General features: G+C 34.2%; 1 protein-coding gene across 4 annotated transcripts in view; it reads right to left on the bottom strand.

The window, feature by feature from the left end:
• Nucleotides 1-1,814: 1,814 nt before the first annotated feature.
• Nucleotides 1,815-18,851, bottom strand: part of pals1a (protein associated with LIN7 1, MAGUK p55 family member a) — a 54,182-nt gene continuing 37,145 nt past the window's right edge. For 2 of the 4 annotated variants that reach the window (XR_015512424.1, XR_015512423.1), the window contains 10 exons: nucleotides 16,720-16,797; nucleotides 16,350-16,499; nucleotides 16,093-16,254; nucleotides 13,726-13,803; nucleotides 13,451-13,634; nucleotides 13,288-13,359; nucleotides 13,131-13,202; nucleotides 10,491-10,658; nucleotides 10,120-10,412; nucleotides 9,052-9,543 (listed from right to left, as the gene is read on the bottom strand). Coding sequence is in view for 2 of the 4 variants with exons in the window: in XM_087288511.1 (XP_087144637.1) it covers nucleotides 5,238-5,414; nucleotides 7,635-7,745; nucleotides 10,210-10,412; nucleotides 10,491-10,658; nucleotides 13,131-13,202; nucleotides 13,288-13,359; nucleotides 13,451-13,634; nucleotides 13,726-13,803; nucleotides 16,093-16,254; nucleotides 16,350-16,499; nucleotides 16,720-16,797 (1,455 nt within the window). In the remaining 2 variants the exon portion in view is untranslated. 4 annotated transcript variants of the gene reach the window in all.

Below are 18,851 nucleotides of genomic sequence, written 5' to 3'. Positions count from 1 at the left end.
CAACAGAATAATGCTTAATAATAATAGTAATCACAATAATAATGTAACCTTTCTGTGCGTTTAAAGTTTGTATTTGTTGTTGTTAATTGTATACCTTAATAAATAAATAAATAAATAAATAAATAATAGGCGACATGGTGGCTTAGTGATTGGCATGGATCTGGCTGGATCTGTCCAAAGACATGTTGTTAAGGTGAAGTGTGTATGGATGTTTCCCAGTACTAATGTAATCATTCTGTATGTTTTAAGTTTGTAATTACTGTTGATATTAATAGATTAATTAATATTAATAATGTAATTCTTCAGTGTGTTTTAAGTTTGTAATCCTTGTTGTTACATCTTACTATATTAACCCCTTCAGACCCTGCATCTATTACAATGGACATCACACAACATCCCATTTTTTCTGAAATTTGGAACATAATTCAGGTCTGAAGGGGTTATTAATATTACTAATAATTTAATCCTGTTTTAAGTTTGTAATTATTGTTTATTTATATTGATAAACGAATTAATAATAATAATAATAATAATAATAATAATAATAATGCTATAATACTGTATTACTGTAGTAATACCTTTCACGTTTTAGGTTTGTAATTGTAGTTGTTAATATATATGAATGAATTATTTATAATAATAATATTAATAATAATAATTATTATAATGATAATAGTAATAATACTGTAATCGTCCTGTGATTTAAGGGTATAATTGTTATTGTTATTAAATCTTAATAAATAAATGGTTATTAATATGATTAATAATAATAATAATAATAATACTGTAATCCTTCTGTTTCAAGTTTGTAATTGTTGGTTATTATATCTTAATAAATAATTATTAATAACAATTATAGCAATAATACCGTAATCCTTCCATGTTGCTTTTGTTAATGTATATTAATAAGTAAATGATTAATAATAATATAATATCAACAATAATATTAATAATAATAGTAATAATGCTGTAATCCTTCCGTGCTTTAAGTTTGTAATTGTTGTTAATATAGATTAATAAATAAATTATTATTGATAATACTGTTATCCTTCTGCTTTAAGTTATAATTGTTTAATTCATTTGTTCATCTTTTTTTTGGCCTAGTCTCTTTATTAATCTGGGGTCGACTCAGCGGAATGAACTGCCGTAATTGTTGGCTATTATATCTTAATAAATTAATAATTATTATTATGATTAATGATAATAATCTGTAATTCTTCTGTGTTTCATGTTTGTAATAGTTTTTGTTAATGTATACTAATAAATAAATAAATAATTTTAATAATAATAATACTCTAATCCCTCCGTGCTTTTAAGTTTGTAATTGTTGTTGCAAAAAAAAAAAAAAAAAAATATATATATATATATATATATATATATATATAAATATATATATATATATATATATATATATATATATATATATATATATATATATATATATATATAAATTATTAATAATAGTCATAACTTAATCCTTCTGTTCCAAGTTAATAATTATTATTAAGATTTCTTAAATAGGAATTATTATGAATACTAATAATGTAATTCTCTTGTAATGGTTTTTGTTAATTATCTTAATAAATAAATTAATGATCATAATATTATTAACAATATTAGTAAAAATATATTATGACTATTATTGTTGCTGTCATTAACAACATTAAAAATGTTTGTATTACTGCTCTTTATATTAACATATATTTTTTCACATTGTAGAAATTAACAAGCTGTGTTGCACAACAATGTTTAACTACTTTTGTTTGAATTATAAAGCAACCATCATCACATTCATAAAAAAACAAGAGACAAACTCTATTAATCTGGGCTTTAATTCACTTGTATAATTCATACAAAAAAAAAAAAGTGGAGAAGGAAAGATGATTTTTCTTTTACATTCATTACTTCTACTTCCAGTCGCCTGGCGTGTAACTAGATCAACATTAGACTGAGGTGTCGCTCCGTCCACACTCAGAACAAACCAAACTGTAGTGCACAAGAGTCAAAACTAATGGCTGAGCTATTTCTGTACATTAAAAAAATATTCAGGTTGCTTTCTAAATACACATTGATTATCTTAAAGAAAACAAAAAAAGTAAAAACAGTTCTGCAAAACAAATCTCGATAAAGCTGTTTCCAGTGTGTGCTTGAAGCAGCTGTGGAGAAAATACTTGCCTGCAATCACTGACAGTCCTTCCTTTAAAACACACATATACACACAGAGCTTCTGTCCATTAATATCAAGTGTTTCATACTTCCAGCATTTGCACTAATGGGGCAAATGTAGCCCAAAACCATGCACTCACAAGCATTCGCACATCTCATCTCAACATGGAGCAGATTTTTCATATATTTGATCATCCAAATTCAAGGGAAATCAATAGGAGAGTCCTACGAAACATGTCTTGGAAATATTACACAAAAATAAAGTGGAAAGGTTCTTAAAAGTGATTAGGACTGATTATATTTACTGAACAGTGCTTTTAATACAATAAAACATTGCATATGAATTTTATCTGATTTTTACAAGCGCAAATGAAGGTAGTGCAACTACATTTTCAGTTTTTCATTTCAAACCAAACAAGATATGTTTTGCATTAACATATTTGATAATTTAGAAATTTATGGCTAATGCTCATTGTTTAAAAGTGTTCCTGCTTATGATTTATTCTTCAGGTAAATAGAAGCAAAAATGTTTTTCTTGTCAGTGTGATAGCCCAGTGGTTAGTGTGCTGGCATATGGTGCGGCAGCGCTCCGGGTGTCCCGAGTTCGAATCCCGGCTTGTAAACCTTTACCGATCCTACCCCCTTCTCTCTCACATTTCCAACATAAAGGCAAAATGCTAAAAAAATAAATCTTTAAAAAAAATGTTCTTCCTTTTTGTTGCCGGGGTTGAGTTTTGTTTTTATGTTAGTCCATGTGAATCACCTTTGTTTGTGTATCAGAAGAAACTTACATACACAAACATGAGTTTTATTCTTTTCTGTATTCTTTAAGATTTACCAGAGGGATTTGATACTATATCATTTGCTTTCAAACTTTTCTACCAAATATTGTAAAATATAAAATAAAATACAGTTTTCTATAGTTGTTTGCGGTATTTCCTTTATTACTGACTGATACAAACCCAAAATACCCATTAAGGCGAGGTGGATTTTATATTTGCACGTTCAGACTTTCTCCTTAATAATACTATTTCAGACAATTATTCTTTATCACTTCTAAACAGTGAAATCATAATAGCAGCCTGTTGTTTTGAAATCAAACTTGGATGTGATTTCAAGCCAAATCTTTAAAGTACCATGGTAAACAATACAAGAAGCATGTCATAAGTTGTCACTGAATGAATGTGCAAATATAAAACTAACCCCTCATAGAAAATATGTCCCTGTCAAAAATGAAACTATTTTGAACCTGGCTTGATATACCTGAAGAAATAAATACAAATGAGCGCAAATTTAATTAAATCACCCAATTCATCTCTAGTTTGAAGTATTATTAAAGTTTTAATGTTTTATGCTAGCACGCTATTTGTATTAAGTTTGTATTTGTATCAGAAGAAAGAGAAGGACAGAAAGAGAAAGAAAGAAAAATTAACGAACAAACGAAAAAGCAAGAGAACAAACAAACTAACTAACGAGAGAGTGAGAGAGAGAACAAACAAATGAACGAGTGAGAACAAACAAAATAACAAGAGAAAAAGACAGAAATAAAGAAATAAAAAGAGAAAAAAAAATAAAGAAAATAAACTAACTTTAGAGAGAGAACAAATGAACGAGAGAGCGAGAATGAACACATGAATGAGAAAAAAGAGAAAAGGAAATAGAAAGAAAGCACAGAGAGAGAGAACGAACAAACAAACAGTAGAAAAAAGGGAGAAAGAAAGAAAGAAAGAAAGAAAGAAAGAAAGAAAGAAAGAAAGAGAAAAAAGATAGAGAAAGAATGAATGAAGCAACAAACAAACGAAGAGAACGAACGAACAAACAGACGAAAAAAGAGAGAAAGAAAGAAAGAACAAACAAACAAATGAACGAATGAACTAAAGAAACATGATGCATTTCTGTATAAAGATATATTTCTATTACTTATTACAGTATTGAAAAGTAGATTTAGAAATTCTTTTATCAATACCTGGGTAGAAAAAACAAACGTGACTGTAAATAATAGTAATAAAAACACCTTGATTTGTATCGAGTCTGTATGTGTTTTTTGTCCAAGTTTTGCATGGAAAAAAAAAGAAAGTATTTCCTATTTAGAGTGAAATACAACCAAGACATGTTCATCTGATATTTCATGAGCCCCCAATAAAGCAGATCATTTCCACAGGGAAAAACATAAACCCTTTGCTCATGTTGAAATGGGTAAAAACGCAAAACAGAACCTTCAAATCCAATCAAAAAAACAATAATAATTATAAATCACAAAGGAAAAAATAAATTCATATTGTGCAGAAGCATATAAACTAAGACTAGCTGTGCTGTCCTCAGATGGTGAATCTCACTGTATTGCTGTCGAATACTGTTTACAATACTGGTTACACTTCTGAGTGCTGGAAGTGTGTGTGAATACTGAGACAGAGAGCATAGACTTACACTGAGCCACTTTGCAGCTATGTTCAGATGTGGCCTCGCAAACTCTGGAAGAAAACCTGAAGTTTATTCGTATTTAAACTCTGTCACAATCGCAGTGCTGCTTCGCCATAACACTGAAGGGACAAAAAGGCATCGCTCGCTTCCACTTTCATCCCATTTAGTGTCCTGGAAGAGTTGTTCAGACGCAGGATGTTCTTGTAACATTGTAGAGGTTAAGGATGAAAGAGAAGAGAACAGAGTGTACGAATGTCCGTTCTGGAGTCTGAATAGATCTCTTGAAAAATGCTGACTTCCAGCTATCTTGTCCCACCTCTGCATTTGTCCAAATCCATCTTTAAAAATACATATAGAATATTTACAATCATAAATAGTTATCAAAAGCAGTATAGAAGCCCTAATTCTACTGCTGCACCAAGTGCTGGTAACTTTCTCACTGGAATGTGGATAACCGGACTCGAAAACACAAGTTATGACATTAAAACTCTCATTCCCTCAGCCTGCCGACAGTGTAGTGCAGACAGACACTTCTGTGCGGGCTTGAGGGCGCGTATAGTGTCCTTATCTATGAGTGAGGAGAAGAAAACAAGAAAAACAGAGGCATTCTAAAGCATTGATAAACAACGTGCTCTTCATTTTCACCCATCTCAGCGCAGCCAGGATGAAGGGACCCACTGGGGTTCAGTGTCTAGTTTATTGATGAGACGCAGCAGCTCCTGGTAGGATTTGTCCAGGTCGGTGTTCACAATGGCAGCATCAAACAGGTGGCCGTAGTTCTGCTCCATCTCTCGGGCCTTCTCGATAATGTCTCGCAGCTCCTCGGGCTGGAGAATACAGTCAATGTGTGAAACCACATGAATAAAAGTGAATGTTTTCTGAAAAAGGAGGTTAAATCCTATAAGAAACTATTTTCCTAAAGAAAATATATCACACTTGGCCACAAAAATACGCATGTTTCATTTACATGTGAGAGAGGGTGAAAGTTGTTTGGTTGCTCCCACGTGTGGACTGTCCAATGGCATTTTTAAACTTGATTTATTTTCAACTTGAGAAAAGCATATAGCAAAAAGAAAAGCAAATAGAGAGAGACAAGAAAGTGGCAAATAGAGAGAGAAAAGCATTTGTCAAATGCCATTTTAAAAAGCTATTTAAATTTTGCATTTAAATCCATCTTAAATAATCTATAAATAAACGCTTTTATTGTTTGATCAATCAGCGTTTAAAAACATGAATTATATAAACATCTACAGTATGAGATTGTCTATTTACTTTATACATTTAAAAGTTATTTTTAAATGCATTGATTTATTGATTTATTAAACAACATTAAAAACACAATTTAAATAAACACATTTAAATATGTCTATTTATTTGTGCATTAAAATTGTGATTTGAATTATGATTAATGCTGCAATTATTAAATTGATAATTAGATTTTTATTTTTTATTTCCAACCAGCACTCCTCGTCCATACAAAAAACCTGCATAACTTTATCGTTATTCTACTCAGGCTGACTATTTAATCTTATTACTTTGTTACAGAAACATAACAGTTATCTAAAAATATTTGATTATTATATATTTGATTTGATGATTCATTTAAGAAATCTTTTAGTTTTAGACCTTCCAATAATACTTGTAAAAGAGAAATAAGTCAACCATTTGTATAATTTACATTTACATTTGGCAGACACTTTAGTCCAAATCGACAATTAAGGAGGCATTCAACAATTCAGCAAGAAGAGACAATAGTAGGGATGTTCCAATCAGGATTTTTGTAGCCGATACAGAGTACAGATTCTTTGTCTTGGTGGTCAGCCGATACAGAGTACCGATTCTAATGCTTAAAGCTTTATAATGCATTAAGCACATTTTCCCTTATTGTATAATCCTTAAGTGGAGCTTTCTCCTTACCTACTAGAATAAATAAAGAATGTTGCATATAATCCCTTAAACACGTCTCTTAAAACCATTTAGTGTGGACATGTCATTGCCAGAAATAGCTTTACAGAAAATATTATACCACAGATATACAAATTGGTAATAAAAAATACAAACAATGCAATATGGAAACATTGCAAATGATGAAAGAATTCAACATTACTTAAACAAAAAAAAGTTAGGAGCGTACATTTGATGCATAAGGAGTTAAAATGCACACCATTACTTCTTTACTAAATAGGCCTAAAAACTACTGTTTATTGCAATAAGTATATTAAAAGAAGTTATAATATAAAATATTCATATTAAAGATATATTAAAAGTTTTATTTATCTAATAATTCCAGCCAAGCTTATAGTAAACTTGCAATATTGTCAAAACACAGAACATTCAGTTGTTATATATACAGTTGAAGTTAGAATTATAACACCCCCCCACCCCCGAATTATTATCCCCGTTTATTTTTTTCCCCAATTTCTGTTTAATGGAGAGAAGATTTGTTTCACATTTCTAACACATTTCTAAACATAATAGTTTTAATAACTTATTTTTAATAACTGATTTATTTTATCTTTGAAATGATGACAGTAAATAATATTTTACTAGATATTTTTCAAGACACTTCTATACAGCTTAAAGTGACATTTAAAGGCTTAACTAGGGCAATTAGGTTAACTAGGCTGGTTAGGGTAATTAGGCAAGTTATTGTATAACAATAGTTTGTTCTGTAGACTATGGAAAAGAAATATAGCTTAAAGGGGCTGATAATTTTTATTTCCTTGCTCTGTTAAACATCATTTGGGAAATATTTAAAAAAAGACAAAAAAAATGTTAAAGGGGGGATAATAATTCTGACTTCAACTGTATATATCAGAGAATTAAGTGCTAGAGAAAAATGGTGGTGTATTTTTATTAGGGAGAGAAGAGTAAAAAGTGTTTCTACATAGGTGGTTTGTCAAGCCCACTCACCTGTGTGAAGCACACCCCGCAAATGTATTGGGTATTTATTAAATTACATAATGGAATAAAAAATTATAAAATGGTGTTTATATTTGGATAATGTCAGCATGGTGGAATCTTGATATGTCATGGCTGATGTTTACCTTTGGGTTTTTGTTGTCTTTAGCTAAGAGGGCTCTCAATCGCTCTTGGGATGGAGGAGCGATGAAGATGATGTAGGGCTTGAGGTCCGAGCTGCGCAACACCTTCAAAGACTAAAAATAGAGAAGAAAATAGTGAGTAAAATTCCTAGAGAAAAAATCTGCTCTCAAATATGCTAGGAAAGGAAAGTCCAATCCTGCTTCTAAAGGTCCATCATCAGTTTAACTTAGTCCTTAAATGTATCATGAAATTAATATAAAATTTTTTGGATGCAAGTATCAGTATTGTTCGTGTTTAGAATATCTATAAGCTAGTGTGCTCCAGCACAATGACAAAATTTATATTTAGAAGAAGGCTTGTTATTTCTCACTTCCATCTAAATAGATCAATGTTTTTTTTCACGTCACCTCATACTTAAGTTTCTCATCAAATCATGCCCAATCAGATGCTCTCTAGTATATAACATTCCCCGCCACCTTCAGGACGCTTCACATTTAATGCACTTGATCTCAACCACTTTGACTGGAAGAGCAGTGATAAAGCAAACACTATTATCTGTTTAATAAAAAGGGGAGGAGCTACATTATGTCCCACCCTCTCCATGTTTCGGTTGAGATTACATCAAACTTTGAGAAAAACTGCACATTTCAAAGCACTTCAAGGGACCTTAAATAAGCATATCTGAAATAGCTAGTCTTAGTAATGAGTAGTAATATGTCCAAATTCATAACATTAAGAAATCAGCAGTTGAGAAGAGTGATCATGGAAACTGACTGACTGACAGTGCAGCGATGCAGCATTTTAAGTCACATAACAGAGAAAATTAATGAATGCAGGATGTCAACACTTAATTTACACTGTAAACATATATTTTTCTCAACTGGTAGGTCACGGAAGTGTCTAGAGTGGGTCGTGGAGTGTTGTTGTGATGCACAACTTTAATTTCGAAAGATGTGCGTGAAGGCTATTGAGACTTCTGACAGGAGAAGGTTTTTGTGTGTGAGAAAAACACAATCCCCTAAAGGCTTTTCAGACGAGATGACGCAGACTATTCATTTTCAGTGAGAGAAAAGTGGAAAGTGACAACATAAATAGTTTTACTGGTGGCAGAGATGCAGCACAACATATAAGTCCTGCTTCTTTCACAAGCAAGACACAACAGAAGATAAAAAATACTAATTTCTCAACAGTTATTAATAACCAATCAAAATATATTTAACTGAGCTCACACCTGGAGCACTGAACATAATAGAGAGATTTTGTATGTACAATCAACAATCTGATACGATGATACAGCGCTAGTGTAAGCTGTCAATTGGCTTGCCAGATAATTAATTAATAAATACTATGTAAGATACCTGAATATTTGACATGAAAATCACGCTAGTCATGTTCCTTTTAAATAATAAATATAGATTATTTTTATTTCTTTGTATTATTTTTTATTTCTTTGTATTTGTATTTAAACCTACATGTACAATTGTACATTTGTCAATTTTTGGCTATTGTGAGCGCTATCCCGCTGTTGGATTGGTATGGGTTCAAAAAACAAATATAAGTTGGCCAACTTTTTCTGTTTTGTTTTTGTTTGTTTTTTTGGTAATGATTTAAAATGTCTCATGGAAAATAGGCTGAATATGGCATTTAATTATATTAGGCAAAAATAATTACCAGTTTGCAATTTATATTTAACATATTTTTATTTTAAACTGTGGTGTATCGTACCAATCTACTGATCATTAACCAAAACTAGTTTGGGAGTGTCATTTAAAAGCCTATTCACCATAGTCTCTGAAATAGAACATACTTCATTTCCAAACAAAACAATACCCTACAGTAGGTACTACTATCCATTATGAGTGCAGTACAGGTCTTCAAGATCATTAAAAGCTCAAATGCACTGAAGATAATCTGCAGGATAAAAATACAGTGTTTTTGCAGATGTTTCACAAACATGCTAAACATTTTTGTTTATCTGAAAAACAACGCTAAAGTCAGTTATTCTGTGTTGTAAAGGTATGTTCCGTATCATCAAAATATCTGTATTTTGTTTTGCTCAGTGTAACTCCGCCCCAGTGTCAGACACCCTGGGCTACCTTGGTGGAAAACAGCATATTTATTTCAGTCATGGATGCTGCCCCAATATATGCGGGTGCAACAGAAAATGCGACCTCCAGAGGACAGTGCTAGGAATGCACTGATACCATTTTTTAAAGCATAATACAGTTTCTATAGTTCTTGTGCTAAACTCAAATAACATCTTCTTTAGTAAAAACAAACCTATAGTCCTACTGTATATGACAGACGGCACAATCTAACAAAAAACATGATGCTTGCTGTGAACTAGGCTACATTATTCGAGCATTCGTTATGACATTGATCTGCTGTGGTCCAGCTTATGCTTCTTTTTTTTAATATTAAGATTTTTCTTTGAAATCTGTAGGCTACCACTATTGACCCTAATCAAAACTGGTCTGTTAAATGAACTATGAAATTAGCCCTCCAAGAGCAGGACTGAAGACCTGCTGTGCTAGGATGTTGTTAAAGATCACGAGGCATTGCAGCACCGTTTCTCACCTGGGTGTGTACGCACAGGAGGCAGATTTTTCCTGTGTTGATGACTTGTCGGACAGAGTCTGTGCTGGTGCCGTAAAAGTTCTTTTCAAACTCTCCGGACTCTATGAATTTCCCTGCTGCAGAGTCCATCTCGAAGGCCTGGCGGGACACAAAGTGGTAGTCACGGCCGTTTGCCTCAGCGTCACGTCGACTCCGTGTGGTGTCTGAAGCAAAGAGAGATTCCTGTTTAGGATATTACAGAATAGATCAAGCTGATAAAAAAAAGGTTTTCTGACACTTACGAGGAACAGGTCCAGCAAACCTGTCCGGCTCAGTGGAGAGGAGTCTTTGTCTGAGCTCATTTTGCCCACAGTTCGGTGGGCCGATTAGTGCGATGGGCCGCTTACGATTGGCTGGTTGGTGGTAAAGTGCCATTTCTTCATATGTGAGAATCTCCTCATTATCAAAGTCTGTAGATGAACAGGAAATATTTTGTATGTACAAGTCTGCTACAATTTCTTAATCAGCACACAAATCATACAGACTAACTTTTGCAAATCTAGATTTTTTCAAATCTGTACAAACTCTGCATATATTTAGCTCGTATATTTATTTTTGCACTGTACACACAATAGCATAAGCTGAAAAAAAAATGGATGAGACTGAACAAAAAACAACCACACAAAGTACACATTGCTCTAATGTGTGCTTACAAGGAATTAAGCATTTCTCGAGTAAACAAGTACATTGACACTTTCAATCATCAATTACATCTGAATCAGGGTGTGGTTTTTTAATGTCTCCCTAAATCTGCTTTGGAAGAAATATCATTGTATCGTACTACAGCGCATATAACAACAGTGGCACATCTGTTTCAGTATAGGCCTACTGTACAATGCAAGACACATTCACATAATTGCACTCTTGATACATGATACTTATTCATAAAAACAAAAGTATGTTAGCTTCATGTGCTTTAAAGTCTTGCGGGAATAAACATACTACAAAGCCTGACAAACAGTGCCATATTACAGACTAGGATTATCCTTAACATCTATTCAAGTTAAAACTACCAAAAAAAAAAAAAAAAAATCACACTAAATGTACATATAAACACATATAAAGACACATGTTTTTGAGTCTAAAGTTAAGTAATTAGTTAAAGGTTCACAAAACACATTTTTTTGAGCTGTTGACAGTAGTAAATGTGTCCCACACTAATAGGACACATATATTTCACTAAAAAGTGAAAATTTGTTGTTTTTGCGTCATTTCGAGCAAATTCGCACTTCTGGTTTGAAACGAATTTTTGAAGCTGCGTCACGGCCATGGGATCTTAGCATGCATTCCAGCGTGTAGACTACCTTATTACTTCCCTGAGTGTGCTGCATTAATGCATAAGTAAGACTTGGTTTAAACTAATCAGCGCGCTCTATTGGGCAACTTCATTAATATGCATGATAGCTTCCAACACCAGTTTTTACCAGTTACAGTGTTCAGACGGCAGAGACATGCCACGTTGTGGTGCCAAGCAGAAGAACATGAATTGTTTGGAGATACAGGTAGTCAGTGTTGCTTTAACAATTTGCTGCAACAAAGGTTTTGTTCTCATTTTCCAGCTATAAGAGCGTAACTGGACTCACGTGTGGATCAGTGCACTCGACAGAAATACATTTGTAAGGAACATTTTAATCCGGATTTGCTGCTCGTCTCCTTTAAAAAAAGAAGCAGCTCTAGTATGTGTTGATTGTCCTGTCTCTACATATTTGGTAAGTGTGTGCGATCAGTGCCCTTTCTTTGTTTATTCAGATGGGAAAGTTATAGTTTGTATCGTCAGCAGTACTCTTTCAGTGTTTAAAGACAGACCTTCGTCAAAATGATTTCTAAGTTACTTAGTTTACGTTAATATCACTACAATATTATAGACTGAAAGATCTGCTGTAAATGCTGCTCTCCGAGTGTAAATGTGAACACTGCAAGCAAACTATTGCAGACCGTCGTGTTTAATTTTCGCCGCATTTTGTGACAGGATAGTCTACACACACAAGGCTTTCTGACCTACCGAGTGCATCTGAGTTACAGAGAAATGTAGAGGGTTTTTTTTCTCTTATACGACATGCGGTATCAAACATTCTACCGTCATTAAACAGTCACTGTCTTTCTCCCCTGCGTGTGTGTTTGTTTTGCCGCGGTCAAAATCAGCACGTGCCCAAATGGAAACTCCCCTTTTTATTTAAATCCTTCACCTTTTCCTTCCCCCAACAATCCCACCTAAACAGAGCTACACACCCATTTTCCTGACTTTTTCCAAACTAGAGGAGTGAAAACACCCTGCTGAAACAGGGGGGTTTCATGGTCCTTTAAGAGAAAAACAGATGCTCTAAATTAGATGTGTCAGGTCTTAACGTGACAGAAGACTAGTAGACTAAAAAAAGATAAATTAAAGAATGTGGCAGGCCAAACAGATACTACAGAAATCAGTGGAGACCAGCAACTTTTGGGTCACCCACAATCTTGAAAATAACTTAAGTGAGTAGAAATCTTTTTTATTTGAATAATTCTATTTAATTTAAATTCAATTTTAATTGACTTGCAAAATAGTAAAAGCAACAGAACAAACAATTGTTATTTTACGAGAATATTTTTTTCAAAAAGTACATGACAAAAACAAAACAAAAACATATGACATCTCTATGAAATCACCCTCCCCTAATATCAATGTGAAAATGTGACTATTAAGCACAAGACCGAAACTGTGTGCATGTTAATAAACATTAAATGGAGTATTTATTGAAATGCAATGCATTTAGCTGTGTGTGCATTAAAATGAATACTTTAATATTAAGGGTCTGCTTGGTAAAGTGTGTGTTACCCCTGAATTATTAGGTAAAAATGTTTTAAAGGTGTGTAGTTTACTCTAATGTTTGCCTGAAGACACTCACCATCATTTTTGTTAGCATTGTATTGCATCTTCTTCCGCTTCTTCTTGGTCTTTTTAGCACACCAAAGCTTTCCTAAAACAGAAAATGAGTGTTAATGAGAAAAAAAGAGCTGTGCATGTGTGTGTTTAGAAGTATGCACAAGCTCTGCAACACTTACCTGTTTTTTCAGGCTCTTTATCCTCTTCTATGGTTTGCTTCATTGCCTCCCTCTGCTGCTGAAAACTTTTGCCTGGACAATCACACAAGTAAAAGACATCTAAGTATGACAGTATGAAAGAAAAAAAAAAAAAACAGCACAACAGCATGTAAAAACATAGTACCAGGGACGAGGCCAGCAAGAGGCTGGTTGTCTTCATCCCCATCTCTGTAGGCCTGCCACCAGTTGGGGTCGTCTTGGCTGATTATGTGGAGTATATCCCCCTTCTGAAAGCACAGGCCAAGCTCTCGGCATGGCACATATGGGTCATCTGAGGGGTCGTAGTCAAAATGTGCCTTCACATGTACCTGGATGAACACAGGGATATGATTTTAAATATTGATTTGACCTTTGTTTCATTAAAGCAGTAATGAATTTAATTCTGACTGAAGTTCTCACCACAGTCTCTTTAATAGGAGGAGATTTGATCTGTGCGCTGGGAATGAGAACAAAAGACAGTACACCATGCATGTCCGCCTGTGAACACACACACACACACACACACTCATTTTGTAAGAATGGATACAATAAGTGGCCTAAAAATACATGCAGATACTAAAGTAATATTTAAATTAATGTACATTTTTGACTAAAATCATAAAAATACAGTGTTTTTGCAGATATTTCACAAACATGCTAAACATTTTTGTTTATCTGAAAAACAACGCTAAAGTCAGTTATTCTGTGTTGTAAAGGTATGTCCCGTATCAAAATATCTGTATTTTGTTTTGCTCTGTGTAACTCCGCCCCAGTGTCAGACACCCTGGGCTACCTTGGTGGAAAACAGCATATTTATTTCAGTCATGGATGCTGCCCCAATATATGCGGGTGCAACAGAAAATGTGACCTCCAGAGGACAGTGCTAGGAATGCACTGATACCATTTTTTAAAGCATAATACAGTTTCTATAGTTCTTGTGCTAAACTTAAATAACATCTTCTTTAGTAAAAACAAACCTATAGTCCTACTGTATATGACAGACGGCACAAACTAACAAAAAACATGATGCTTGCTGTGAACTAGGCTACATTATTCGAGCATTCGTTATGACATTGATCTGCTGTGGTCCAGCTTATGCTTCTTTTTTTTAATATTAAGATTTTTCTTTGAAATCTGTAGGCTACCACTATTGAACCTAATCAAAACTGGTCTGTTAAATGAACTATTAACATAATTAAAATTAAAGTAAAATATTCACAGTTTCAGAGTAGCCTAAATTAGGCAAAATAATTTTCTTTTATTTACTATCCATATTGTGTCCGTCAGTTTTTATTTTTTATTAATTTAATCAACTACAAAGACCACAATGAGCCAGGCTTTACAAACTATTCAAAGCACTGATAGTCTCCCCTCTGAAGAATAAACTCAGCCGGAAAGATGAGAGAACAGAAACTTTTGATTATACAGAATAATTTAACAGAGAGGTGCACGTCGCATCTGCGTAGCCAGTGCGTGAATGAAGTGCTTGATGCATCACTGAGACACAGCATGCAGCCCTCCGGTATTTGCGGGACACTTCAAATCTTAGCAGTACAAAGCGAAGAAGTTAGGTAGGCCTACTTTGCGTGTAAAGAGCAGGCAATAACCCTCTTTGCTCCAGTTTTGCGAATGCGATCTGCTAATCTAACAGACACAGCGCAACATCATTTAGAAACGGCAATGAAATCCTTGTTACATCTCAAAATGAACCCATTTAATGCAAAACTAAATGCATTTCTCCACCGTTTCCTTATAACCAATTGTCTTGGAGAAAGTTTTTCAAGTTGTCATGAACGTGACAATCAATTTGAATTGTGAATGAACGGAAAATGATTGATAGGCACAGCTGCAGGAAGCACTAAACTGAACATGAATTTACTTGAATATTCACCTGGACTTCTGTTACGCTATAGAATGGCTTCAGAATATTTGGGATATAGTAGGCCTACATGACAACTTTCTAGGCCTGTATAATAGGCTAGCTTCATAGCTTTTGTTGGCTTATAAATTACACAGAATATAGAGCACGCACAAGATCGGACTTGGATAGGTTGGCCGATACCTGATTCATCAAAAATATGCTCTATTAAACCAATAACCGATCCAAGTATTGGGATCAGTGCATCCCTAGACAGTAGCAGCCTCCAAAATGAGACTCAGATTCAGAGTTATAAAAATCCACATAAGGTGTTTTTTATTTTGCAAACAATTGCAATATTACAAACGTAAACAGTCGATCAGCTTGACTTTCAGGCATGCTCTTGATCAGCATGGAAACATGCATGCGCGTCACATTGGAGCAAGTGTAACTTGGTAAAAAAAAATAATAATAAATAAAAAAAAACAGCAATATTTTGAATTTGGACCACAATACTTAGTTCAACCACTAGGTGTTTCAGTCAAATCCACTCAATCCTACATGCTGCACCTTTATTAAACAAAATTGGACATCACTTTGTTTTGATGGTCCCTTTAACAAATTTTGTTGAATTTAAGTTACATTGCACCTACATGCAACTAATTCTCAATAGATTATAAGTAGATTGTTAATTTGGGGTTGGGGTTAGTGTACGTGGACATGTACTAGCAAAGTTTCTTATAGTCAGTTAAATGTCTGTTGTAGGAGCAGTATCAACAGCTATTAATCAGACAGTCTACTAATACTCAAATGAAAAGTTATTGGGATGTAGCTGCAATGCATCTTTTTAGTCAACAAACGTGGAATACGGACCATCAAAATAAAGTATTACCCAAAATTGTATTAAAATAAAATAAATATATATTTACCAGGATGTCGAAGACTTCGTTGACATCTTTGCCACGGATTTCCACACCGTTGATCTCCAGGATCTCGTCTCCTTCATGCAGCAGACCGCTGCGTTCTGCCGCCCCCCCTTTAACAATCCGGCTGATGACCACACTGTCCATATCATTTCTAACAGTCGCTCCCTGTATTAATAGGCATGTGCACAGTCAATTAAACATGGGTCAGAAGTCTAGTAGTGCACAATAAACTGGGAAGCGGCACTGAAAGAATTCCTTACCAATGGGATGTCCTTGGCTTTTTCAATCCGTACAATTTTGACAGTCTCTCCTCCCCACTGGGTGAGAGTCTCACTTGCATTGACAGAAGGAACAAGAGGCTCCAGCTGCATCTCTTGTTCAGCCACGCTGTCATGTGCCATCATGAGCGCCTGAAGGACATGGAGAGAGCCAGAGATGATTGGTTACATTCAGGATTAAAGCCACTGTGCTTTGCAGAGCTGACATGAGTCTGACCCTTATGTCATGTTATAGAGTTCAAAGAGCCCTTGGACAGGCACTGTGATCTTAGCTGTGGGCTTCAGCAGTATAGAGGGATGTGTGTGCGTGTGTGTGTGCGTGCGTGCTTGCGTGCGTGCGATGGAGACACACCTGCATGTGGGACGTTGAGAGCAGGCTGCTTAGCTCAAGTCCTTCCTTGTGTGAGCTGTTTTGCACCATGACCTCCACCTATGCAGACAAAATACGAAAGATGCTTAATTGACCTAAACACATCTGGCAAAATGTGTACAATATATACACTGCTGTTCAAAAGTTTAAGGTGAGTATTTTTTTAAGCACTTATAGCCATTAAGGCTGCAATTATGTAATCAAAAACACAGTAAAACCAGTAATATTAAAAAATAAAATTACAGTTTATGTTATAATATATTATTAATTGTAATTTTATCGCTTTCGTAGCCTTTTCAGTAGCAATACGGTATGCAGAAGTATGCAGAAGGACTTTTCATTTTGTAGAAACCTGGGTCAAGCGCTTCCAGTGAACTGTATGCAGTTACAATATTGGAGCGTTTAAGATCTGTTTTCTTTAAAAATCAATGATCTCCACTGCCTAATTGGTATACAATATAAAGTGGGTCTCTGAATGTACAAAACGCACTGCTTTAAATTACATTTTCCCGCGTCATGTCTTTAAAAATATTAACATTTATTTTACTCCAGTATTTTAAATGGCGATTCTGCGCTCGATATGGGAAGAAACACTAGCTGTGCATATAACCTAGTACTCCCATTTTGTGTGTTAACTGATGCTTTTAAAATCAATGAATGTGCTAATTTGACATCTAAGAAATATTTGTTTTATAAGGGGAAACTTTTCATTTTTTATTCCTAGTTGAATATATTATTCTTTTATTCCTTGATGAATAGATTTTTTAAAAAGTTATCCTTTGTGTTATTAATAAAAACTCTTTACATCTTTGCTACGTTGTTAGATTTATTGCATGGCTCCTGAATAACGGCCAATCCACACAGGCTTAAGCATGGGACTGAGCGATTATCGAAAAGTAATCAAAATCAACATCTAGAACCTATAATCGATCAAAATTTTCCAAGTCAATTTTTTCAATGATTTTTCTCTACCGTGTGTATAATTTTCTCTACCACTCCTAAACTTTTTCTGGTACTCCTAAATATTTAAAGTTGGGAACACCGGTGTAACAAAGTATAAAAAAAAAGTTAATTTCGAGCCCTGAGTGGCATAAAATAGTCTTTAAAAATGTCAATATCGTTCATCGCAATCTATTTTGGTATAATATTTCGTACAACAAAAAATAGATATCATGGCAGACCTACACATAATATATTATGAAACTGTCATACAATCCCATAATGCTAAAGGAATAGGTAATGATCCATATGATTTCTGCACTGCACCAAACAGGAAAAGATGTTTACTTTCAGGTTATGAATGTAGAAAATAGGCTTCTGACCCCATGATACAAAGCTGTACAAATCCAAAGCAAATGAGAACTTGGAATAAGTTTTGTTGACAATAAGTAATTACAATCTAACGTGGTAAATCTGATGGAGAACATACAGGACATTTTTAGAGAACAAAAACAGTATTTCTAAGAAGATCATCAAGCTATGTAAAAGATGTGTCCGCATTTTGAATAGTTTTTAACCTGCCCCATGAGAGAGGCTTTTACTGTGAGAGCAGAGCACAGGTCAGTGGATCTGGGTCTTAATGAATGCTGAGGACAGAGCGGCTCTCTGTCTAGTATTGTCCTGCACTGTGTGAGAGAACTAAAAACAACAACCATGAGTTTATCAGGCTCTCATTAGCACTTCACACAACACTGACTCCAACTAAAGAGCCTTTTCATCAAACATCATCTTCATTTGTGCACATACTTGTTCAGCCAGTGCTCAAATGACTGCTCATAAGATGCAATCTAATCACAAACGGACAACCGATAAATAGGGACAACAATGTTTTGAGCCTTTCACCATGCATTTAAATGGACAGTTTTCCTAGTGTAAACCCTCACATAATCAAATGCATTCCAAAACAGCCACAAAAGGCCAACTAACTACTGCCTTCTGATATATTCCTTAAAATTAAGACATGTGTCATTGAAGCATGTTAACCAGAAGGGATTTAAACTCAAACCTAACTTACATTTTACACAACAATGTTCTTATACCAGTAGGGATGTAATGATTTAACAGGAGTTCAAGGTTCAACACTATGGATTTATTGATTTCCAACCGATCTGAGC

The sequence above is a fragment of the Danio rerio genome, chromosome 17, assembly GCF_052040795.2.
Source record: "Danio rerio strain M-AB ecotype USA chromosome 17, GRCz13ab, whole genome shotgun sequence".
NCBI classification, from domain to species: domain Eukaryota; kingdom Metazoa; phylum Chordata; class Actinopteri; order Cypriniformes; family Danionidae; genus Danio; species Danio rerio.
The sequence above is the reverse complement of the archived record's forward strand: the minus strand, read 5'-3'. Positions and strand labels throughout refer to the sequence as shown.